Below are 25,557 nucleotides of genomic sequence, written 5' to 3' on the forward strand. Positions count from 1 at the left end.
ACAGAATGTTTTGTCACCTTTTACTTGGACACGCTTCCTACAAACTCCAGCGCGCAGGCACCTGATTGGCTAGTCAACTACTCCTCCAAAGTATAGCGTGCGGCTACTAAAGACTGTGCAATGCTTTAGCATAGAGCATTGAGTGTCTTTGCACCTCGCCGGCGACTAACAACTCACACAAAAGTAAATGATTAGAAAGACGTTATTTAAAGCACGGTTTTCAAACTGAAACAGAAAATGGTTAAAAAGTGAGATTTTTCCCCTGAAATTCAACTGAACTGTAGTAGGTATAGATGTACTACCTAAGGCGACATACGAAAATTTGTGCCGTACCGGGACTTGGACCTGGATTTCACGCTTATCGCGACCGGTCGCTTTGCCGCTTAGGATATCCTAGTACTCTCTCCGGACCGATCCAGACTTCCACATGTTATACACACAGTTCTTTCTTCTCACAGACCGTTAATTCATTTGCACACACTCGCATATCTCGTGATTCCCGCGTAGGCTTTTGACTTAATATAACGAGAAGTCATAGACTATCGTTGACTTTTTCGTCACAGGCCGTCTTCGTCGTGTATGTGCGCGCGCACGTGTGTGTGTGAGACATATGAAAGTCTGAATCAGTCTGGAGATATCCTGAGTAGTAAGGCGATCACTCACGATAAGCGAGAAGTCCCAGTTCGAGTCCCTGACAGATTTTCATGTATCGCTTTAGGTAGTACATCTATACCTTTTACAGTTAAGTTGAATTTCAGGAATAAATATCAATATTTGAGACTGTAGTTAGTCATCAAATCCAAAAATTAAAAAAAAAGTTAAATATAATCCCTGATGAAATATTAATGACAGCCTCTGCTTTTCACCATTTAGATTCCACTTTTTTATTTGTATGGCAGTCATTTTCATTAGAGGTGGCAGCGGACGAATTGCCACTATTCATTCAGCCACACCATTATGCGAGGGCGAGCTGAAAAATAATGCCTCGGAATTTTTTATGTGAAAACTCTTGAAGCTTTTTAAATAAAAGAAACGTTATTGTCATTCTACATATTCACAGTCTTCTGCCGCTGGAAGACTCCGAATTGCAGCGTTTAACATGGCGGTGTGTAACGTAGCAATGTTGATGCATGAGAAATAGCATGGTGTAATCGAGTTTCGAGTTAGAAGAGTTCATTCACACATAGAGCACCCCCTCCTTCAGCAAGACAATGCCAGACTACACACGAGCTCTTCTGAGACAATTCGAGACCTTGAGTTCACTGTCACTTACCATACTCCATACAGGACCGACTTGGCCCCATCCTACTTTCATCTGTTTACAAAACTTAAAGGAACACCTTCGAGGACTTCACTTTGATAGTAGCGAAGGGGTGCGGACAGAGGTGAAGTTGTGCCTCCGTCAACGAAGTCAAACATTCTACAGAGACGGTATCTACAAATAAATGGAAGAAATATCTTCGTCGCCAGCGTGAGCGTGAGAAATAACCATGTAGAAATGAAGAATAAAGATGTAGGATGTTAACAGGGTTCTTTTGTTTAAAAAGCTATAAGAGTTTTCAGATAAAAAAATTCAGAGGCATTTTCTGCACCCCCTCGTACAATTTTACAAATCCGATATAATTTTTTATTAATAGATAAAATACTTCACGATGTTTATGACAAAACGATCTACAGTCACTTCATTATGAGTAAGAGATGATTGGAGCTCCTAGTAATTGTAGGCAGTATAGGGAAGGATGTTATATGGAAAAGGCCTTGCGATGTCTATGTGGGAAGGATCTAACGGGTGGAATGCGGGTGTTAGGAGATGAGCGGGACGCCAGCTGAGTAAGGAAAGTGACTGGGTTGGGTAAGGTGGGTTATGATGGGAAGGCAGGGTAGATTTCAGGGATTTATTCACGGTCTTGGAGAGGAAGGTGATCACAATTAAATTGGAAAGGACATTGAGAGTTTGGAGATGAAGGGGATGTAGGATTATCTCAACGTTGGGCGAACTTCATGAGCTGGTTCAAAACACAAATGGGAAAAGAAAGTCAGATATGTAAATCAACGGGGGAGTAGATGTTCGTCCAGGATTTCTAAGGATAGACAAAACTTTAGAGGACCCGAAGTCCATTCTATACAGACGGTGGTGCTGTGAGAATGAGGGTTCTTTTATGTGTCGATGATGTTTGGGGATCTTAATGCTCGTATTTGGCTACCTAGTGGTTTTAGTACTTTTAATGCTGTGTAGCTTCTAAGGATGGTTAGTAGGTGAGGGTGGGTGGTTAGTTTATGACCGAGTGGATTAGATTGTTTTGGGCTGTTGGGTAAAGGTCTGTGCTCTGTTTTGATTCCTACTATTATTGCCTGAGTTGTAGGACTGATTGAAAGCTACCACTGATTATGCCAGGAGGTATAGTTGTCTAGATAGGGTTGGAGGGATCACTCGGATGAATGGTGGAGAGGATGGGCTGCAAGGGGGGGGGGGGGGTCGTCAGTGTAGTGGGATAAGTACAAAGGAGGAAGTAGTTTTTGCGTATTTGGGTGTCGGCTGTGTGTACGAGATAGAAGTATGGTTAAGGGATGGGTCCTTCGGCCACTCCTGCGGATGGCTGGAAAATTTTGGAATGTGTTGTTAACGCTCACATAGGACAGACGGCTAATCAGAAAAGATGCAAGTAGGCTCTATAACAGAATGCCAGAGGTGGTCATATACTTTTTCGATGTCTAGGGAGAGGAAGAGGGAGGAATGGCGTTTGTTATGTAGTTACTATAGAAGACGAACTATGTGATGCAGTTGATCGTCGGCGGAGAAGAGCCTCAGTGGGTGAAATGAAGTGGGAGTTGTTGCTCTAAATGCTCATAGATGTGTTTGGAAAAAATGGACCCGTGGACCTTGTCGAAGACTGACGTAAGCCTAATGCTTCGGTTGAAAGAGTTTTACTACGAGTTTGTTGGATTTTAGAAAGAGGAGAGTTTTTGAGGTCTTCCACGACACGAGATATAAATTAGTATAAACTATGGAGTTGTACAGATTTTCTAGGGTTTTCAGGAAGGCAGTAAGTCAGTAAGAGGGGCCAGAGGACGATGGAGGTAGAGGCTGTGTTGTGTTTCTTTGCAATAGTGTTACCTATATCGAGTGCTATGATTGCTGTTTTCGAAATTGTTTGTGGTGTGAAGTTAAGTGTTGGAAGCTGGGAGCAAGAGGAGCAACAGATCTATCTGTAGTCATAGACGAGTAAGGCCATAGAGGGTTCAAAGTTAGGGTTATCCAGAATGGCGAATGTGTCTTGGACACAGAACGCGAAAAGATTTGCATTACATAGGTTGTCAGCGATGGCTTGGTTGTTGTGAAGGAGTGCGTACTGCTGAGCTAGGTTATGGCCAGTATCTCAATACATCCGGTTTGATGCATGTCTGTCCTCAATCTCGGCCTTTTTTGCATTTAATAAATATCGGATGTTTGTTTGTAATAATTGCTTTTGGTGTGTTAGTGCGTTCCGGACACGGGTGGAGAAGAAACGGCGCTAGAGCCAGCGCGATCCTCTAAGAACAGTATTATTCAAAAAGAGGAAGGAGGTTTTCAGAATTCAACCCTCACAAAATACAAAGGATGAAAGTACAAATCGAACGCTCCTAGACTGACAAAAGTGTAAAGTCTTGAAAAGTGTAAAGTCTTGAACAGTCCACGTAATTCAGTTCAAAGGCATAGTGGCGCTGTTGCTTGTCTGTAGAAAAATGGGAACATCAAAGGAACCATTGTCTCGTGTGCTGCAATCAGCGTAATTAGAGTCTATTGTTAACGTGCAACATGCGTTTCGCCAACAATTTCACGAAGAGTCCTCAAAAGAGTTCGTGCAATCGACAGTTCGTAGAAAGATCCATACCTAAAGACTGGAAAGTTACCCAGGTAACGTGCAACATGCGTTTCGCCAACAGTTTCACGAAGAGTCCCAAAAAGAGTTCGTGCAATCGACAGTTCGTAGAAAGATCCATACCTAAAGACTGGAAAGTTACCCAGGTAACACCAATACTTAAGAAATGAAATATGAGTAATCCGCTGAATTACAGACCCATATCACTGATGTCGGTTTGCAGTAGGATTCTGCAACATATACTGTGTTCAAACATTATGAATTATCTCGAAGAGAACGATTTATTGACAAATAGTCAATATGTATTCAGAAAATATAGTTCCTGTAAAACATAACTAGCTCTTTATTCGCGCGAAGTAATGACTGCTATCGACAGGGGAACTCAAATTGATTCCATGTTTCTAGATTTCCAGAAGGCTTGCAGAGTATCGTCACAGTTGTGCGACTGGATTCATGATTTTCTCTCAGAAAGGCGACAGTTCGTAGTAATCGACGGAAAGTCATCTAGTAGACCAGAAGTGATATCTGCTGTTACTCAAGGAAGTATTGAAGGCCCTCTGCTGTTCCTAATCTACATTAAGGATTTAGGAGGCGATCTTAGCTATCCTAGTAGATGACAGTGTCATTTACCGTCTAGTAAAGTCATCAGAAGATCAAAACCAATTGCAAAATGATTTAAATAAGATACAGGGTGTTTCAAAAATGACCGGTATATTTGAAACGGCAATAAAAACTAAACGAGCAGCGATAGAAATACACCGTTTGTTGCAATATGCTTGGGACAACAGTACATTTTCAGGCGGACAAACTTTCGAAATTACAGAAGTTACAATTTTCAACAACAGATTGCGCTGCAAGTGATGTGAAAGATATAGAAGACAACGCAGTCTGTGGGTGCGCCATTCTGTACGTCGTCTTTCTGCTGTAAACGTGTGCTGTTCACAACGTGCAAGTGTGCTGTAGACAACATGGTTTATTCCTTAGAACAGAGGATTTTTTTGGTGTTGGAATTCCACCGCCTAGAACACAGTGTTGTTGCAACAAGACGAAGTTTTCAACGGAGGTTTAATGCAACCAAAGGACCGAAAAGCGATACAATAAAGGATCTGTTTGAAAAATTTCAACGGACTGGGAATGTGACGGATGAACGTGCTGGAAAGCCAGGGCGACCGCGTACGGCAACCACAGAGGGCAACGCGCAGCTAGTGCAGCAGGTGATCCAACAGCGGCCTCGGGTTTCCGTTCGCCGTGTTGCAGCTGCGGTCCAAATGACGCCAATGTCCACGTATCGTCTCATGCGCCAGAGTTTACACCTCTATCCATACAAAATTCAAACGCGGCAACCCCTCAGCGCCGCTACCATTGCTGCACGAGAGACATTCGCTAACGATATAGTGCACAGGATTGATGACGGCGATATGCATGTGGGCAGCATTTGGTTTACTGACGAAGCTTATTTTTACCTGGACGGCTTCGTCAATAAACAGAACTGGCGCATATGGGGAACTGAAAAGCCCCATGTTGCAGTCCCATCGTCCCTGCATCCTCAAAAAGTACTGATCTGGGCCGCCATTTCTTCCAAAGGAATCATTGGCCCATTTTTCAGATCCGAAACGATTACTGCATCACGCTATCTGGACATTCTTCGTGAATTTGTGGCGGTACAAACTGCCTTAGACGACACTGCGAACACCTCGTGGTTTATGCAAGATAGTGCCCGGCCACATCGCACGGCCGACGTCTTTAATTTCCTGAATGAATATTTCGATGATCGTGTGATTGCTTTGGGCTATCCGAAACATACAGGAGGCGGCGTGGATTGGCCTCCCTATTCGCCAGACATGAACCCCTGTGACTTCTTTCTGTGGGGACACTTGAAAGACCAGGTGTACCGCCAGAATCCAGAAACAATTGAACAGCTGAAGCAGTACATCTCATCTGCATGTGAAGCCATTCCGCCAGACACGTTGTCAAAGGTTTCGGGTAATTTCATTCAGAGACTACGCCATATTATTGCTACGCATGGTGGATATGTGGAAAATATCGTACTATAGAGTTTCCCAAACCGCAGCGCCATCTGTTGTTGAAAATTGTAACTACTGTAATTTCGAAAGTTTGTCTGCCTGAAAATGTACTGTTGTCCCAAGCATATTGCAACAAACGGTGTATTTCTGTCGCTGCTCGTTTAGTTTTTATTGCCGTTTCAAATATACCGGTCATTTTTGAAACACCCTGTATATGTATGGTGCGAAAAAGACAACTGACTTTAGACAATGAAAAGTGTGAAGTCATCCACATGAGTACTAAAAGAGATCCGTTAAATTTTGGTTACAGGATAAATCACAAAAGCCAAAGGTTGTCAGTTCAACTAAATACCTGGATATTATAGTTACGAACAGCTTAAATCTGAGCGATCACATAGAAAATGTTCTGGGGATGGTGAACCATAAACTACGTTTCATTGGTAGAAAGTTTAGAAGATGCGCCAGGTCTACTAAAGAGGTTGCCTACACTATGCTCTGCAGGAATACTGCACTCAAGTATGGGAACCATGCCAGATAGGACAATGAAAAAATGCAGCTCGTTTTGTATTATCGTGAAATAGGGGAGAGAGTGTCACAGGTATGGTACACGAGTTGGGGTAGCAATCGTTAAACACAGGCGCTTTTCACGAAATTTCAATCACCAACTTTCTCCGCTGAATGTGAAAATATTTTGTTGACGCCAGCCCACATAGGGAGAAATGACCATTGTAAGAAAATAAGAAAAACTGGAGCTCGAACGGAAATATTTAATTGTTCGCTTCTCCCGCACTATGTTAGAGTGTGGAGCGGTAGAGTAACAGTCTCAAAGTGGTTCTGTGAACCCTCTGCCAGGCACTTACGTATGAATTAGAGAGTAAACACGTAGATGTAGATGTAGATCTGCAAACAGAAAAGTGTGGGCCGTCCACATACAGGGGATGAAAATGTCGACTGTAACCGTATAGACTCTGGGGGACTTCTGCAGTGAACTTGGTATACTCCCAGCGGAGTGCTGTGCACCAGCGTGGTTCACCAGCTCCCATGAAAACAAAATTGCTGTCCACTTCAATAATACTATGCGTCTGATTTCGAGAAATATTAGGTTTACTCGCACCATTTGGCTGCCAGTCCTGAGTCATAAAATACTCCCAAATCTGCGAAGTAAAGAAGCCTTGGAGGGGGAATACAACAAGATCCTAGCAAATCCTGGACTTCCGGTGCATTCTGACATTCCTGATCTCAGAATCAACAGTGTTCGTTCGAGACATCCTTCTCCTGTGCTTGCAAACAGTCTCACTGGGATTAACATAACCAATTCCCTGAGGACAGAATGGCTCCAAAATGCCACAGCAACATATCAGCTATTACCCTGTATTACTGACGTAGTCCCTGTGTTTGATCAATCCGGTAAGATATGATCAACTCTCAACCGATTGAGAACGTGTCGTGGAAGATGTGCAGATTCATTTTTTAAACGGAGGCTGCTGTCTTCACCAGCATGTGACTGCGGCGCACCGAGAACGACTATTCAACACATCACGGAAGGATGCAGCGCCTAAGTATACAGAGGGGGCTATGAGGCATTCCTGATGGCAACCCAAAATTTTATCAAATTTATACAAGGACTAGATGTTTGTTTGTGATTAGAAATAATGTAATGCTATGTAATTCAACAACGAATTGTACTTAGATGCCATAAGCTAAATAAATTAACACGAAAAAAAGCCATAAGAAATCCAAAACACGAGCAAGCAATGAAACTACAATCCTTCAGCGACTGGTACGGCAAGTTCTGAAACACCATCTGCATCGGTAGTCGTACAGACTGTAGCTATTGCCAAGCATTACATCCTGACGAATTTTTCACTGCAATTCTAGATGACATGTAAGGGGACAATTTTTTCTGAACGATTACATTTTTTGGATGAATCCATTTTTATCTTTCTGGTACAGTTAATCGACATTCTGCAAGATTTTGGGTGAGTGAAACTCTTGTGGTTGTCATTGACCACAAAAAACTCACAGAAGGCTAATTCCTTCTGTGCAATTTATGTATGCAGTGCTAGGAACGCAACAGCAATTTTGTATAAAATTTGACCTTGAACTCAACCTCCCTTCCTCCTCCAGTCCCATTCCATCTTTCCTTCTTTCTCTCCCCTTCCATTCCCAAGCCACGCCCCTTCCCCACATCTTCCCATTCTACTCCTATACCATGTCCATCTCTTCGAAATGGGCCAATAAGAGAGGATCTAAGCCAGCAGACTCCCAATCATAGCTCAGTATTTCACTGCCATGTGAACTCATCCACACACATTTCTAAAATCGTTCTTTAACCACATGTCTTTCTTGGAAGTAGCCAATTACACCGCTTCTAGCCAACTGTGTTGCACATATTTCGTTCTCTCAATAACAGCTCAGTATTTTACCTCCAGAAAATGAAACAGCCAATCAGACAGCTTCCTACGACAAAAATGGTCGAGGGGACATTACGTTACTCTCATCCAGAATTGATGGTAATTCCTTATTTGTCCACCTTGCAAGTCGGAACTGGCATGCACGTCGCTTGTTTGTCTGTCAAACAGTTTCAAACAGGCGTGATAGGTGCTATAACCAATTCTACAACCAACGCGTTATATTTTCATTATCATAATAGAGCTATAACATGTAGTCAACAACTGCATTTTCGTTATATCATTACAACCAAGGGTGGGGGCATGACATCATTCTCATACAGTAGTGACAGCTGTTGGATAATGTCCGAATGAATTGTCCGACGCCATGCAGGATGGAGCAGGCAGGCCAACATGCAGCAATGAGCAGCCAAGGTGCCATGCACTGGCGATGGTCAACTCTCGTTTTGATAACGCACACGTGCGCCTGCAAACCTCTTCAGACACAGCAGACAGAGCAAGGCGTTTACCTTCTGTGATGGGTTTTTAGAAATGGCTCTGGAAGACTGTTTCTATGTATTCAATCCTCCTTTGAAATCGAACACCATTTCTGAGTACATCTTCTAAAGCTCCAACGTGTGCTGTTCGATCTGCAAAATCCCACGCAATAATTTTGTGAACTATTCTAAATCTATCATATTTGTGTATCGCGCCGTTTGTGGCTGTCTTTCAACTGACGGAATCTTTCCAATCGCAATTTTCCCTACTGCAACTAAATATTCCATGATCATCCCTATCCTCAAGCACTTAAACTACAATCAAAAATCGGCAATTGCTCCTCAGTAGATATTATTTACTTTTGAATACATTATGGGAGAGGCAGTGATCAATGTCTTACAAATATCTGAACATAGCTCCTAAGGTTCAGTGACCGTGTCAGAATTATGTTGTAACAAATAAGCCCTCGGTCACAAATATTAAGTCAAAAACTGACCTGGTTTCGACGCTACTATGAGCGCCGTCTTCAGAATTAGACTAACTGTACTAAAACATTAGGTATATAGTACATTAATAAAATTAAAGTTTGTACTGACTCGAAAAGATGCAGTACTTACAAATCACGTATTAAAAAAGATCTCAGCCGGAAAGGCGACGTCATGAACACTTGTCAGATGGCGAGCCGCTAAGGGCTGCTCGTACTGTGGACAAGGGTTGCAACAAGACTGAGGTGCCCACTTCATCTGCGATACCTGCTCCTCCTATAATATAGGGCAAACCGGACGTGCTTACAAATATTTACTATTAAAAACAGTCTTGATCACGATTCATTTATCAAGGTGACCGGTTTCGACCACTACTGTGGTCATCTTCAGACCATTGAGTAGGAACCTCTTTCTGTTGGAGAATCGCTACAAATTCTCCAACAGAAAGAGGTTTCTACTCAATGGTCTGAAGATGACCACAGCAGTGCTCGAAACCGGTCACCTTGATAAATAAATCGTGATCAAGACTGTTTTTAATAGTAGATATTATTTCATTATGATATGAATCACTGCCTGTCACTTTCGATGCTTGAAAGAAAAATAGCTGCTCGACCAATTCGTTCAGGTTATTCCAGTGGACACAGTCCATACGAACTGACGATTTGTCCAAGGCTGTCTTGCAGTCTTTAACGTCAAGTTCGTTTTATTTCTCTCTATGCATCTATATTCCAATATCAATATGTGTTTCATCATCTCTCAGTGATGGTGATGATGATGATCCAACACTTTTACCTAGTGTAGGCTTAAAGATATGGATGTACTTGTAGCCCCTATTGGAATTTACTTGTAACCCAGAAAATTTTAGCATTATTTTGAAGATCTCGAGCTGTGTAACACTTTTCACCGGGTTAATTCTAAGCAATAGATTACATAAACGTCTCATTGCTGGGTATCTTAGATGGTGAATTTTTAAATCATTTCCATTGCTATCTACCGGTGAATCGCCACTTATTAGCAATATTGTTATTGGAATGAATCTATGCTGTGTACTGTACCATGCTGTTTGTCTAACGGTTTATTAAAAATGATGCTGCCAGAGTATCTCCTTCCTTTGCTATAATGCTCTTTTGTACTTCTTCTTCATCATTTTCTTCTTCATCATCTTCCTCATTATATGCATCATCAGCTACAGCAGTTTGAGAAGTGGGTTTAAAAGCTTTTTCCAGTACTGACTCAGTTTCAGCCTCCCTTTTTCGCAGCAACGATTTGAAAGCCTGTCTTTTAAGACTGATTTTTCATCAAACAGAATTGAGAAGCATGTTGCTGTTGTTGACAAACGCAACTCAGCGATCACCTGAGCTAGTTATAAGGAAGCATCTCAGTTTGTGCTACAGTACCCAACTGCTCACATGTAGCGAATGACGACTGTCAAGTACCTTTCCTCTCCTACTACTCCCGAGCTTCAATGTGGCAGATTAAATGCAAATTCAACTATTAAAATTTATATGATAATGCCCATTATTCAGTTCATTATCTTTAATTGTAACTAGAAAACTGTATGCATTCTCACCGCATTCTAGTTTACATGTTTTGAGGAATGCATTAAAAGTCACATAAATGTTAACTCAGCCGTTGGAAACAAGCCTTAAATTACGTTTTCTTATTTGAAAAAAAAATAACTACACTAGCATTGTCTCTAATTAAGTATTTCGGAATATTGCTGTCTGCTTGACATACATAAAAGTTATCTACGTTATAACGGAGACGCATAGAAAAGTATGCCTTTAAAGTATGATCTTCCTTATTAATAGCAATGAAACCAAAAATAAAAATCGAAAACGGTAGCATTTATCGGGCGATAATGGGTTGTCCTTACCTGAAAATGTAAAATATCCACTATTATTCAAGTTCTACATGACGTCTTCTTTAAATTTACGTAAACTTGTGAAGGGATTTGGAGACCAAACTCATGAAGAAGTTTAATTGTCTCATTAGTTTCTAAGCAACTGCAAGGACCAGGTATAATGATTCTGTGTCAAGAAGTAGATCGCCAAGTTCGCGATTTTGTGATTGTGATCCACTTCGGTCAGCAATAGGACTGATGGAAGTTGAAGAGCACGCTTCTCGAATACATCTTTAACTACGCTAAGGACTCTTCTGTCTTGCAGCATCTAATATACAGGATCCCCCTTCTAAGAGTCGACAGCTGCAATTTATCTGGTGTTTCTGAAGATAACCGCAGTTCGATTTTTCCAAAGTGTAACTGAAGTAGCCGGCCGGGGTGGCCAAGCGTTCTAGGCGCTACAGTCTGGACCCGCGCGACCGCTACGGTCGCAGGTTTGAATCCTGCCTCGGGCATGGATGTGTGTGATGTCCTTAGGTTAGTTAGGTTTAAGTAGTTCTAAGTTCTAGGGGACTGATTACCTCAGAAGTTAAGTCCCATAGTGCTTAGAGCCATTTGAACCATTTTGTAACTGAAGTCAGCCCAGACAAATACAATACACGTGTTTCATGTTGTGGGCAGTGTCGACGGAAGTTTCGGTCTGTTTCCCTTTACAAATAAAACAAATTTTTGTCTCGCGGTCACGTTCTCGCTTCCCGGTCAGGTGTCCCGGGTTCGATTCCCGACGGGATCAGGGATTTTCATCCGCCTCGAGATGACAGGGTGTTTGTATTGTCTTCATCATTTCATGATCATTCATTCAAGGGGCGAGATTTACCCGTGCAAAGGTTGGGAATTTGTAAGGGCGCTGATAACCGCGCAGTTGAGCGTCCCACAAACCAAACATCATCATCGTCAAAACGAATTTTAAAGCAAAATTCTACTTGCTAATTCGATAGAGCGGATCCAAGTGAGTCTAGTGTGATATTCGTTTTATCGATATGTGTTAAGGGAACACTAAAAAATGATGAATAACGAGGAATCCAGCAGCGACTGAGCAGCGCTACTGCATGGCGGTAGCACTCAGCGTGGACCAGGGAGACACACGGAGTCACTGCTGGAGTACCAATCACTCCTCGAGTGTTACACTACTGGCCGTTAAAATTGCTACACCAAGAAGAAATGCAGATGATAAACGAGTATTCATTGGACAAATATATTATACTAGAACTGACATGTGATTACATTTTCACGCAATTTGGGTGCATAGATCCTGAGAAATCAGTACCCACAACAACAGAGGTCTGGCCGTAATAACGGCCTTGATACGGCTGGGCATTGAGTCAAACAGAGCTTGGATGGCGTGTACAGGTACAGCTGCCCATGCAGCTTCAACACGATACCACTGTTCATCAAAAGTAGTGACTGGCGTATTGTGACGAGCCAGTTACTCGGCCACCATTGACCAGACGTTTTCAATTGGTGAGAGATCTGGAGAACGTGCTGGCCAGAGTAGCAGACGAACATTTTCTGTATCCAGAAAGCCCCGTACAGGACCTGCAATATTCGGTCGTGCATTATCCTGCTGAAATGTAGGGTTTCGCAGGGATCGAATGAAGGGTAGAGCCACGGGTCGTAACACATCTTAAATGTAACATCCACTGTTTAAAGTGCCGTCAATGCGAACAGGAGGTGACCGAGTCGTGTAACTAATGGCACCCCATACCATCACGCCAGGCGATACGCCAGTATGGCCATGTCGACTACACGCTTCCAATGTGCGTTCACCGCGATGTCGCCAAACACGGATGCGACCATCATGATGCTGTAAACAGAACCTGGATTCATCCGAAAAAAAATGACGTTTTCCCATACGTGCATCCAGGTTCGTCGTTGAGTACACCATCGCAGGAGCTCCTGTCTGTGATGCAGCGTCATGGGTAACCGCAGCCATGGTCTCCGAACTGATAGTCCAAGCTGCTGCAAACGTCGTCGAACTGTTCGTGCAGATGGTTGTTGTCCTGCAAACGTCCCCATCTGTTGACTCAGGGATCGAGACGTGGCTGCACGATCCGTTACAGCCATGCGGATAAGCTACCTGTCATTTCGACTGCTAGTGATACGAGGCCGTTGGGATCCAGCCCGGCGTTCCGTTAACATATATCGGTAAAACGAATATAGGAATAGACTGATTCGGGACCGCTCTATTGAATAGGCATTTAATACTGAGCTTTAAAAATCATTTTGTTTGTAAAGGGACGCAAACCGACGCTTTACATCTACACTGGGCATCGCGTGAAGGACTTGATGAGCGGTATTTGTTTGGGCTGACTCGTTACACATTACAAAAATGAAACTGCAAATACCCGTCGAAATGCCAGAGAAAATGCGCCTGACATCTCTCAAGAGAAACACCCTGTATGTAAGAGCAAGGACTAGGTTCCAATACATTACTCGTAATGTAGAATTTGAGAAATGTGCAAGGAGGAGCAGCGGAAGAAGGAGACGCGAGGTGTCTCTTTCCTTCTACATCTACATCTACATGATTACTCTGCAATTCACATTTAAGTGCTTGGTAGAGGGTTCATCGAACCACGATCATACTATCTCTCTACCATTCCACTCTCGAACAGCGCGCGGGAAAAACGAACAGCTAAACCTTTCTGTTCGAGCTCTGATTTCTCTTATTTTATTTTGTTGATCATTCCTACCTATGTAGGTTGGGCTCAACAAAATATTTTCGCATTCGGAAGGAAAGTTGGTGACTGAAATTTCGTAAATAGATCTCGCCGCGACGAAAAACGTCTTTGCTTTAATGACTTCCATCTCAACTCGCGTATCATATCTGCCACACTCTCTCCCCTATTACGTGATAATACAAAACGAGCTGCCCATTTTTGCACCCTTTCGATGTCCTCCGTCAATCGCACCTGATAAGGATCCCACACCGCGCAGCAATATTCTAACAGAGGACGAACGAGTGTTGCATCTTCTAAGTGTCCTGCCAATGAAACGCAACCTTTGGCTCGCCTTCCCCACAATATTATCTATGTGGTCTTTCCAACTGAAGTTGTACGTAATTTTAACACCCAGGTACTTAGTTGAATTGACAGCCTTGAGAATTGTACTATTTATCGAGTAATCGAATTCCAACGGATTTCTTTTGGAACTCATGTGGATCACCTCACACTTTTCGTTACTTAGCGTCAACTGCCACCTGCCACACCATACAGCAATCTTTTCTAAATCGTTTTGCAACTGATACTGGTCTTCGGATGACCTTACTAGACGGTAAATTACAGCATCATCAGCGAACAACCTAAGAGAACTGCTCAGATTGTCACCCAGGTCATTTATATAGACCAGGAACAGCAGAGGTCCCAGGACGCTTCCCTGGGGAACACCTGATATCACTTCAGTTTTACTCGATGATTTGGCGTCTATTACTACGAACTGCGACCTTCCTGACAGGAAATCACGAATCCAGTCGCACAACTGAGACGATACCCCATAGGCCCGCAGCTTGATTAGAAGTCGCTTGTGAAGAACGGTGTCAAAAGCTTTCCGGAAATACGGAATCAACTTGAGATTCTATGTCGATATCGGCCATTACTTCGTACGAATAAATCATGTTATTAATGATTTATACCTAGAACTTCGTATGCCTGGCTACTCATAATGCAGTCCAGGAAAAAAGTTGGTGAAAGGACTGAAAAAAGTAATGTTGGATCAATTCATTATATGAGGCACGTAAGAAACATGGCATTGCTTATGAAATACACCCAGACAGTTCGTCGAAAAACAGAAAGCATACTCGATCGTGGTCGAAAAAGGGTGGAAAATAGTGAAAGCAAAAGACACTAAGCGCAATAATAAATTAGCTGCTTTAACAGTGACTGGTACAATGATACCTAAAGTTGAAATTCACAGGTAAGAAAAAGAAGAAGATCACAGAGAATGTAATGAACAAAATAATTTAAAGAAATTCTAAGTAGTCTTATGTGTATGAAGCCAGGCAGTTATCTGAAAGAAGCTGTGAAAGTTGCTCGTAAAATTGCTACGCAAGTTACTCCAAAAGCAAGATTGCTCAGCAGAGAGCGTCCAATATCAGTCCCAAAACTGGCGAAATACTAACTCTTACTGTAATATTTGCTGCTTTATCAGTGTTTAGAGGATTTGGTGGAGATTTTAAAAAAATGTTCAAATGTGTGTGAATTTCTAAGGGAATAAACTGCTGAGGTCATCGGTCCCTAGTCTTACACACTACTTAAACTAACTTATGCTAAAACCAAGACACACACCCATGCCCGAGGGAGGACTCGAACCTCCGGTGGGAAGGGCCGCGCAGTTCGTGACATGGCGTCTCAAACCGCGTGGCCACTGCGCGAAGCCGCTGGAGATTTATTGAAGGTTGATAAAGCTATTAATTATGCAAAAACTGCTCACAAACATTATCATGCAATGGAAGCAATAGAGTTTTGCCAAGGGAAAGGGTTGTATTTAGGATAATATAGCAAAAACAGATTTGATCTGTATTTTAAAAAATCTCCTTCAGCAGTTTTCCAAGGAAGAGCCTTAATGAGATTGACTTGGAACATTATGCAAAAATGCCGGAAATACCTCATTTCTGAGGTTCGTTTATAAGATATACTTAACCAAAAAGTCTAAAAGGTATGGGAGTGCGAATGTTAACCTCCAAGGAGTAACTGAAGCTGGTTCACAACGGTTACCTTGTAAGAAGAACGGTAATGTTGAGCTTTACTTCGATAACTTCGGAACTTTACCACCTTCTTCGAAAATGGTGAGGTGCCGGTATTTCAAAAACTGTATAATAGAGTATAGCTACAATACGTTTAAAGCATATAAAAGTCAGAGTTATGGCCATATTTGTCTCAAATTTCTGATTTCTAGATACATAAATTAGCAAGTCTCGTAGCACGTACTGGCTGTATTACAATGTATACCGCTGATCTTGGTTTAACGTTTAGCCTATCAGGTGAAAGCTCGATTATAACTGCTGTTTTCAATCCCACACCAAATTTGTCTCATTACGTGTACGAATTTACCTTACTCAACTTATTTACCACCAATTCCATAGCCGGCCGGTGTGGCCGTGCGGTTAAAGGCGCTTCAGTCTGGAACCGCGTGACCGCTGCGGTCACAGGTTCGAATCCTGCCTCGGCCATGGATGTGTGTGATGTCCTTAGGTTAGTTGGGTTTAATTAGTTCTAAGTTCTAGGGGACTGATGACCTCAGAAGTTAAGTTGCATACTGCTCAGAGCCATTTGAACCACCAATTCCATACCGTAAGTTCTCTAAAGAATCAATAATTATTACTTCTACAATCAGGTAGGCAATTAGGAAATTCTGCACAGAGCTACTTTAAAACATGAAACTTTTGAACCCCATGACAATCTTTCCGACTTGTTGAGGGCGTAGTGTCATACAAAATCAAGGACTACTCTCAAGGTAAGATGTGGAGTGACAAATATGTTGATTTCAAGCTGGATAATTATATAATTTTAGGTTTTGAGATAAATATAATTGGAGAAGAAGCCTTAGGGAAAACAGAACGTCCAGTAAATATTTTGAATGTTAACGTACTGTGTTTTGACTGTAATATTTCTGGAGATTCATTACACAATGCTGCTCCTACACACGCGTTACGTAAGTTCCGGCCTACAGCACCAACTGGATACGAGATTGTGTCATCACCAAATTTACCCATTTACTTGACAGTTGTGCAAGATACGTTTCAGAATGAAGTATATAATCAGAAATCAAGACGAAGATCTTGCAAATTTCCACAGTGATGAAATATCTGTTCGGCCACACTTCAGAAAACGTTTTGGGATCCTACACAAGATTTGTCTCAAAAGATGGAGAACGAGATTTAGAATAACAAGAAGAATGTGAAAAATGTAACTTCTCACAGTCGACAAATACCATTACCACCATGATACGTAGGACTGTAAATAGTAGGAAGCTATTTGATGAACTGTTTATTGCCATGGCAGCAAAATATTGAGCTGTTATTGGGACAACTAAATATGTATAACACAATTGGTTTAGAAACTTTCCAATTTGCCTATTTCTTAGAAAGGAGCGCGGCTTAAGGAGGAGATGAGAAATGTCACTGGATGAGCAGACAAAGCAGTAAAATTCTGAGATTTTATCGGGAGACCTAAATATGTGTGACACAACTGGATTAAAAGCTCTCTGACTGGCTTATTTCCAAACAAGGGGGCAAGGCTTAGGGAGTTGAGAAATATGACTAAACAGTAAAAGATTCAGACTTGACTGGGAGAGCTAAACGTCTGTGTTGGTTTGGATGCTCTCTGATTGGTCTACCTCCGAGAAAGGTGTGTGACTTAAGAAGGAGTCGAGAAAAGTGATTGGACAGCAAAATATTGAGCTGTTAATTGGAGAGATAAATGTAGTCTTCGACGTTCTTCTGTTGTGTTATTTGGAAGAAAGGGGCTTGGCTAAGCTGAAAGGGCGGGCGGGGGGGGGGGGGGGGGGGGGGTCTGGGAAGGGACTTGTCTTACTGAAAGAGGATGGTAGGGGAATGGGGGGGGGGGGGGAGAGGGGCTAGTGGGTTTCAAAGCCACATTTCGTCCAATGTCGTCATTGCTCTTATATCGTGAACAAAGTGAATTATTCCTTTTTATTGAGAACAGTTTCACAGGAATCTCGTATCTAGAGATGCTAAGAGATGCTATAAACACGCTATTTCCCCAACTTCAAAGTGATCCGCCGTAATTTCATGTTCGTGAAAGATGATGCTCCGCCTCACTTCCTCACTTCTCTAACTGCGCCTAACGTTACCTGGACAAGGCCATTGCAGGACGTTAGATTAGAGGAGGAGGAAATGATCAATTTCATCGTCGGTGGGCAGCAGATCTCACCTCCTTCGATTTTTATATATGGGGCACATATAAGATAATTTTTTATCCAATGTATGCCTTAAACTCTTCACGATCTGTGACATTGAATTATTGAAGGTGTGAATTCGATAGAGACCAACTGAATCGTGCATAGTAAGGATTGAGATAATGTTTTTATGGTTTTCGCATAAAACATTGTGCTCAGAATGAGCGCATAACTGTTTGAACCTTGCAATCTGATTTTTTTTATGTCCAGGAGCGTTAGGATTGTGAGTCCATCCTTTATGCTTTCCGAGAAATAAATGTTTGAAATCTGCTCCTTTTTTGAATAATCCTGTATTCTGAGAGCTCGGAAATGGGATGGGGTAGTTGGGGTGAGTCGTTATGTCGATTCACCGGCCGGGGTGGCCGAGCGGTTCCAGGTGCTACAGTCTGGAACCGCGCGACCGCTACGGTCGCAGGTTCGAATCCTGCCTCGGGCATGGATGTGTGTGATGTCCTTAGGTTAGTTAGGTTTAAGTAGTTCTACGTTCTAGGGGACTGATGACCTCAGCAGTTAAGTCTCATAGTGCTCAGAGCCAATTTTTTCGTTATGTGGATTCGGTGTCGGTCCATCCACAGAATATTTTTTTTTGTATTCAGCGTGAGTACACTATTTGGGAATCAACAAATAGGAAAGAACTTATTTTTTAAACGTATAAATGAACATATTACTTTCAAATAACTGAGGAACATTTCTTCACCACTAGGAAAAAAGGTGCAACTTTCTAATTTATAAACACAGAAGTAATAATCAAATTTTTACTTACAAAAAATGTTTTCATACCTGTCTGTACAGTCAATACTGTTTGAAATAAGAACAACTTTTAAAATTAACCATTAGAATGGTGATTACACCTTCTCTGAACGTCTGCGACCAGATTTTAAAATTGCGGAAATATTCCTTAACAGACGTCTAAAAACTGCTTTAATATGATGCGGTGAAACACTAGTAATGCTTGGACGTAATGATACTCATTTCTGCAAGGAATTGTGTTCTATGTTCCGTCAACGTGGAACAAGCGAACGTTAAATGACTATTATCGCCATCGTCGGAGTTAATGCAATCAAAATTTCTTAGTTGTAGTTCTTAGTTGAGTTTAACAACTCCAGCCATTTGAATGTGGTCTCATTGTGGGCCTGCCGGAGGCTGGATGGATGTATCGACGGACTACTGCATTTGTTGGGCACAATGTATCGGTGGTGTGTCGCTGCTTTCAATAGTGGTTTGTAGAACTTTCCCACATCTGCAGACCAGGTTCTGGATGTGCGTGTAGTACAGAGACATGGCAAGATCGACGCATCATCCAGGGACGAAATCCGGGCTCATGTTGAACCTAATGCGTCATCAGGAATCATAGGGAACCGCCTACTTGCAGCGGGATTAAGATCGCGTGTGCCTCTGACCAGGCTACCACTGACGCCATGACACTCAAGCATGGCTGTTCTGGTGTCGTGAAAGAGTTGGCTAAAGAGTGGAATGGTGCTCTGTTGTCTTCAGCAATGAGAGTAGGTTCCGTCTGTTTGCGAGTGATTGATGCGCAAGCGTATGGCATAGATCTAGTGAGCTGCCTGTTCCATAGACCATTCGCCCAAGACACACAGCTACCACCATGGCCTACACAGTGTCGAAGGCCATTAGTTATTGCTCGCGGTCACATTTGGTGTTTATGCAGGGTAAAGTAACCTGTGCCCGCTACATTGTATGGCTGTTATCCTCTTGCTACTACCATTTCTTCGACAGGAAGGTGATGTGTCTTTTCAGCAGCACAATGCCTATCCACGTACGGCTGATGCGACGTAACGTGCCCTTCGTGGTGTACGACAACTTTCCTGGCCAACAAGAACGTCAGCTGAACACCTATGGGTTCAAATGGTTCAAATGGCTCTGAGCACTATGGGACTTAACACCTAAGGTCATCAGTCCCATAGAACTCAGAACTACTTAAACCTAACTAACCTAAGGACATCACACACACCCATGCCCGAGGCAGGATTCGAACCTGCGACCGTAGCGGTCGCTCGGTTCCAGACTGCAGCGCCTAGAACCGCACGGCCACCACGGCCGGCGAACACCTATGGGACGTGATTAAGTGGGAACTTAATGATTCTCCAGGGCCTGGAAAAACAATTGACTAGCTGGCGAAGAGATCTCGGGCTTCCAGCCGGGTGGCGGTGTCTTCAAACTGCGACGTTTCGACGAGTGACATACGTTGAAGACACCGCCACCCGGCTGGAAGCCCGAGAACTCTTCGCCAGCTGTATACGACGGGAAAGCATACATTCACAACAATTGACTAATTGCAAGAAAAGGAACAAAATGCTTGTGACAATCTGTCGAAGGATGCCATTCGGCACCTTTATAATAGTTCGCATGCAAGAGTACACACCTGTCGCCAGAGTGTGTGTGCCAGGGGGGGGGGGGGACGGAGGGGGGGGGGGGACGATGGAGTGTGGGTAAACTGTATTGATCCGACTTTTTGCAGACCCTTTGCTCGACGTATGTCTGAGTTTTGGTCTGAATTTGTCATCATATATGCCTCTGATGATGCACTACACTGTCAGTTCACTTGTCAATGAAACGACCTTGTTTTTGACGGTGCTGCATTTTTTCCGGCAATGCGTGCGAGCACTGAAAGACCTAAGTCGAAACAAGGCCCCGGGAGTAGACAACATTCCATTAGAACTACTGACAGCCTAGGGAGAGCCAGTCCTGACAAAACTCTACCATCTGATGAGCAAGATGTATGAGACAGGCGAAATACCCTCAGACTTCAAGAAGAATATAATAATCCCAATCCCAAAAAAAGCAGGTTTGACAGATGTGAAAATTACCGAACTATCAGTTTAATAAGTCACAGCTGCAAAATACTGACGCGACTTCTTTACAGACGAATGGAAAAACTGATAGAAGCCGACCTCGGGGGAGATCAGTTTGGATTCCGTAGAAATATTGGAACACGTGAGGCAATACTGACCCTACGACTTATCTTAGAAAATAGATTAAGGAAAGGCAAACCTACGTTTCTAGCATTTGTAGACTTAGAGAAAGCTTTTGACAATGTTGACTGGAATACTCTCTTTCAAATTCTAAGGGTGGCAGGGGTAAAATACAGGGAGCGTAAGGCAATTTACAATTTGTACAGAAACCAGATGGCAGTTGTAAGAGTCGAAGGACATGAAAGGGAAGCAGTGGTCGGGAAGTGAGTGAGACAGGGCTGTAGCCTCTCCCCGATGTTATTCAATCTGTATATTGAGCAAGCAGTAAAGGAAACAAAAGAAAAATTCGGAGTGGGTATTAAAATCCGTGGAGAAGAAATAAAAACTTTGAGGTTTGCCAATGACATTGTAATTCTGTCAGAGACAGCAAAGGACTTGGAAGAGCAGTTGAACGGAATGGTCAGTGTCTTGAAAGGAGGATATGAAATGAACATCAACAAAACCAAACAAGGATAATGGAATGTAGTCGAATTAAATCGGATGATGCTGAGGGAATTAGATTAGGAAATGAGACACTTAAAGTAGTAAAGGAGTTTTGCTATTTGTGGAGCAAAATAACTGATGATGGTCGAAGTAGAGAGGATATGGCAAGGAAAGCGTTTCTGAAGAAGGGAAATTTGTTAACATCGAGTATAGATTTAAGTGTTAGGAAGTCGTTTCTGAAAGTATTTGTATGGAGTGTAGCCATGTATGGAAGTGAAACATGGACGATAAATAGTTTGGACAAGAAGAGAATAGAAGTTTTCGAAATGTGGTGCTACAGAAGAATGCTGAAGATTAGATGGGTAGATCACATAACTAATGAGGAGGTATTGAACAGAAGTGGAGAGAAGAGAAATTTGTGGCACAACTTGACTAGAAGAAGGGATCGGTTGGTAGGACATGTTCCGAGGTATCAAGGGACCACCAATTTAGTATTGGAGGGCAGCGTGGAGGGTAAAAATCGTAAAGGGAGACCTAGAGATAAATACACTAAGCAGATTCAGAAGGATGTAGGTTGCGGTAGCTACTGGCAGATTAAGAAGTTTGCACAGGATAGAGTAGCATGGAGAGCTGCATCAAACCAGTCTCAGGACTGAAGACCACAACAACAACTTATTAATTTCTTTGAGTGCATTCCTTTACATCGTGGGTTATGTCGATAGCAAGTTTTCTATTTGTTTTCCCCGTTGACAGTGGTTTTCAGAAGCACCTAGTTTGCAGGGGTGATACAATTGTTTGATGTGTTTCGCAGCAGCTGCTAGACGTGAGTGGCGACTGACCCGTTCGTAGACGAGGTTCTGCAGGTAGTTGGGGTCGCTGTAGTAGGGGTCCCATTGGAAGGTCGGGTAGTGGGTCATCAGCTGGCGGTACGCCTCCAGAGCCGCGACGCGCGTCTGCTTCGCCGTTGCCGCAAGCGCCTTCATCTCCGTCTGCTGCTCGCGCCGTATGCGCTTGATCCGCTCCAGCGCCTCGTGGTCCACCACGTCCTCCATCACCGACACCTCCTCCTCCAGCACCTGCGCACCACCACAGTGTGCGCCTGGCTTTATGTACTTACTTCAATGTATAGACCCACTGTTAGGGACTATACAGGTCGTACAAATGACACACAAATGTACAAATAATAATTTTAATAAAAAAAGATACAGAAGTCTAAAGGAATAGGCTAGATAATACACTCTAAGGAAAAAATACGGCACACCACAAGGGAATTATCCAAGTAGGACGGAGATCTGTAGATGACACGTACAAGTACAGACACACAAACGATTACAGTGTCAGAACAATTAGATGATTTATTCAAGAGAAACAGCTTCACAAACTGAGCAAGTCAGTAACGCTGCTCCACCTCTGGCCCTTACGCAAGTAGTTATGTGTCTTGGCATTGATTGGTATCCTCCTTAGGGATGTCGTGCCTAATTCTGTCTAATTGGCGCGTCAAAATACACAAGTCTAAAGGAATAGGCTAGATAATACACTCTAAGGAAAAAAATACGGCACACCACTAGGAAATTATCCGGCTGTCATTTAGCTATAATATAGCAGGTCAGCAACTGGAAGCAGTTAATTCCATAAATTATCTGGGAGTACGCATTAGGAGTGATTTAAAATGGAATGATCATATAAAGTTGATCGTCGGTAAAGCAGATGCTAGACTGAGATTCATTGGAAGAATCCTAAGGAAATGCAATCCGAAAACAAAGGAAGTACGTTACAGTACGCTTGTTCGCACACTGCTTGAATACTGCCCAGCAGTGTGGGATCCGTACCAGATAGGGTTGATAGAAGAGATAGAGAAGATCCAACGGAGAGCAGCGCGCTTCGTTACAGGATCATTTAGTAATCGCGAAAGCGTTACGGAGGTGATAGATAGACTCCAGTGGAAGACTCTGCAAGAGAGACGCTCAGTAGCTCAGTACGGGCTTTTGTTGAAGTTCCGAGAAGATACCTTCACCGAGGAGTCAATCAGTATATTGCTCCTTCCTACGTATATCTCGCGAAGAGACCATGAGGATAAAATCAGAGAGATTAGAGCCCATACAGAGGCATACCGACAATCTTTCTTTCCACGAACAATACGAGACTGGAATAGAATGGAGAACCGATAGAGGTACTCAAGGTACCCTCCGCCACACACCGTCAGTTGGCTTGCGGAGTATGGATGTAGATGTAGATGTAGATGGTGGGGGGAGAGATTTGGTGAGTCTGCTGGCCAAGATAGGGTTTGGCAAGCACGAAGACAAGCTGTAGAAACTCTCGTCACGTGCGGGCTGGCATTATCTCGCTTAAATGTATGCCTAGGACGGATTGCCATGAAGTGCAACAAAACGGGGCCTAGATTATCGCCGACGTACCACTGTGCAGTAAAGGTGTCGCAAATGACAACCGAAGGGATCCTACTCTGAAATGACATGACACCCCAGACCATTGCTTCCAGCTGTCGGGCCATATGGTGGGGGACGTCATGTTGGTATACCACCGCTGTCGGCGGCGTCTCCATACACGTCTTCGCTGGTCATCAGGGCTCGTTTCGAAGCGGGAACCATTAATGAATGCAGTGCTCCTCCAGTCAATGAGATTTCAGGCCGAGTGTGCCCGACGCCACAGCAGACGGGCTTGGTTTACGGAGGTCAATGGTAGCCGATGCTCAGCCTCCTTATGTGAGCCGCCTCTTAGTGGTCCTTGTGGTCCCTGAACCACCAGTTGCATGTCGGATCGATGATATGATGAATGCGGGGCTCTGAGTGCCCCTCTGACTGCTCAGTCCTCACGTTCTGTCGTCTCTCTAGGTCGATCGCTTTCTTCTTAACATTGTGTTCAGCTGTTGTTCACCCATTCCCGCCGTCACCATTGAATAGTGGCATACCTTCTATTCAAATGTCGAGTGATTTGTCGTTTACCCCAGTCAGCTTCCTTGAGCCCAACTACACGTCGCCTCTCAAGTGCTGACATCTGGTGTATATTGTTTACGTGCCTGAGACGTAGTTACTGTGCAGCTCAGTGCACGGAATGAAATTCGCAGAGACTTTATGCTCTGGTATTGACATGTTCCAACTATCCTTGCCAGGTGCGGGGTGAAATTGGGCTGCACTATCACACAGTCATCCGCCAACTGCCAAGGTTTACAGTTTGCATTTTCCATCGATACCTGTATGATCACACAGTCATCCGCCAACTGCCAAGGTTTACAGTTTGCATTTTCCGTCGATACCTGTATGAATATTAATCTGTAATCAGTTATCATAGCTCCATCGTGGTGCGGTGTTTTCTTGCCTTAGAGCGTATAATCCCACCACCAATCTAAGATATGATAAATTCAACCTACGGCAAGAATGGGTCAGTCGACTATCATTGGTAACGACAGACTATACCAGGCAACGGTGTAGCTTGTAATCTATGTTACTATATAAAGGCAAGATGTTGGGTAACGTTGTTACCAAAAATCTCGAAAAGTTCTTGACCGATTTACTTCAGATTTTTATATCAGTCTCTAATAAAAATTCTGACGTAAAAAAAACAGCAGGTGAAAGTGCAGTGACTCATTAATTCGAACGTGCCACGACGTTCTAGTCACATGTGGCACCAATGGCTGCGGTCCGGTTCCGTCAGTTGCATGTAACCGGAATCATACTTAACCAATACTGTCAGCAAAGATCAACCTCATGAAGTTACAAATACCACACTTGAAGTCTTACAAAACAGATACTGTAAAGAGATCAACTAAAAACTACAACTGCAGCTCTAGTTCATCTGAAGGTAGCTCAAAAGTCCGCGCCTTCCTCCCCTGAATTGGGCTGTAATCCTTGCTGCTGGTCTGTCTACCGCCAAAGTTGCCTGCTGCAACGTTGTTCGTGGCCTACCTACAGGGCTTTTGTAAGAACACTGCAGCTTCCCTTAGGGAGAACTTATCTGCCAGTCTACGCAGAACCGTACACAATTTCACACTGTATAGAATATTATAAACATATCTACCTCTCAGGTAGTCATTTTCATCGTCTCTAATTGACTC

The 25,557-nt window shown here is 43.1% G+C and overlaps 1 protein-coding gene across 3 annotated transcripts in view; it reads right to left on the reverse strand.

The window, feature by feature from the left end:
* The window catches only part of LOC124595141, a 259,333-nt gene that overhangs the window by 32,754 nt on the left and 201,022 nt on the right, over positions 1-25,557 (reverse strand). For all 3 annotated transcript variants that reach the window (XM_047133742.1, XM_047133743.1, XM_047133741.1), the window contains one exon: positions 22,328-22,564. In XM_047133742.1, the coding sequence (XP_046989698.1) occupies positions 22,328-22,564 (237 nt within the window). The remainder of the gene's footprint in view (positions 1-22,327; positions 22,565-25,557) is intronic.

This window comes from Schistocerca americana, chromosome 2 (assembly GCF_021461395.2).
Source record: "Schistocerca americana isolate TAMUIC-IGC-003095 chromosome 2, iqSchAmer2.1, whole genome shotgun sequence".
NCBI classification, from domain to species: domain Eukaryota; kingdom Metazoa; phylum Arthropoda; class Insecta; order Orthoptera; family Acrididae; genus Schistocerca; species Schistocerca americana.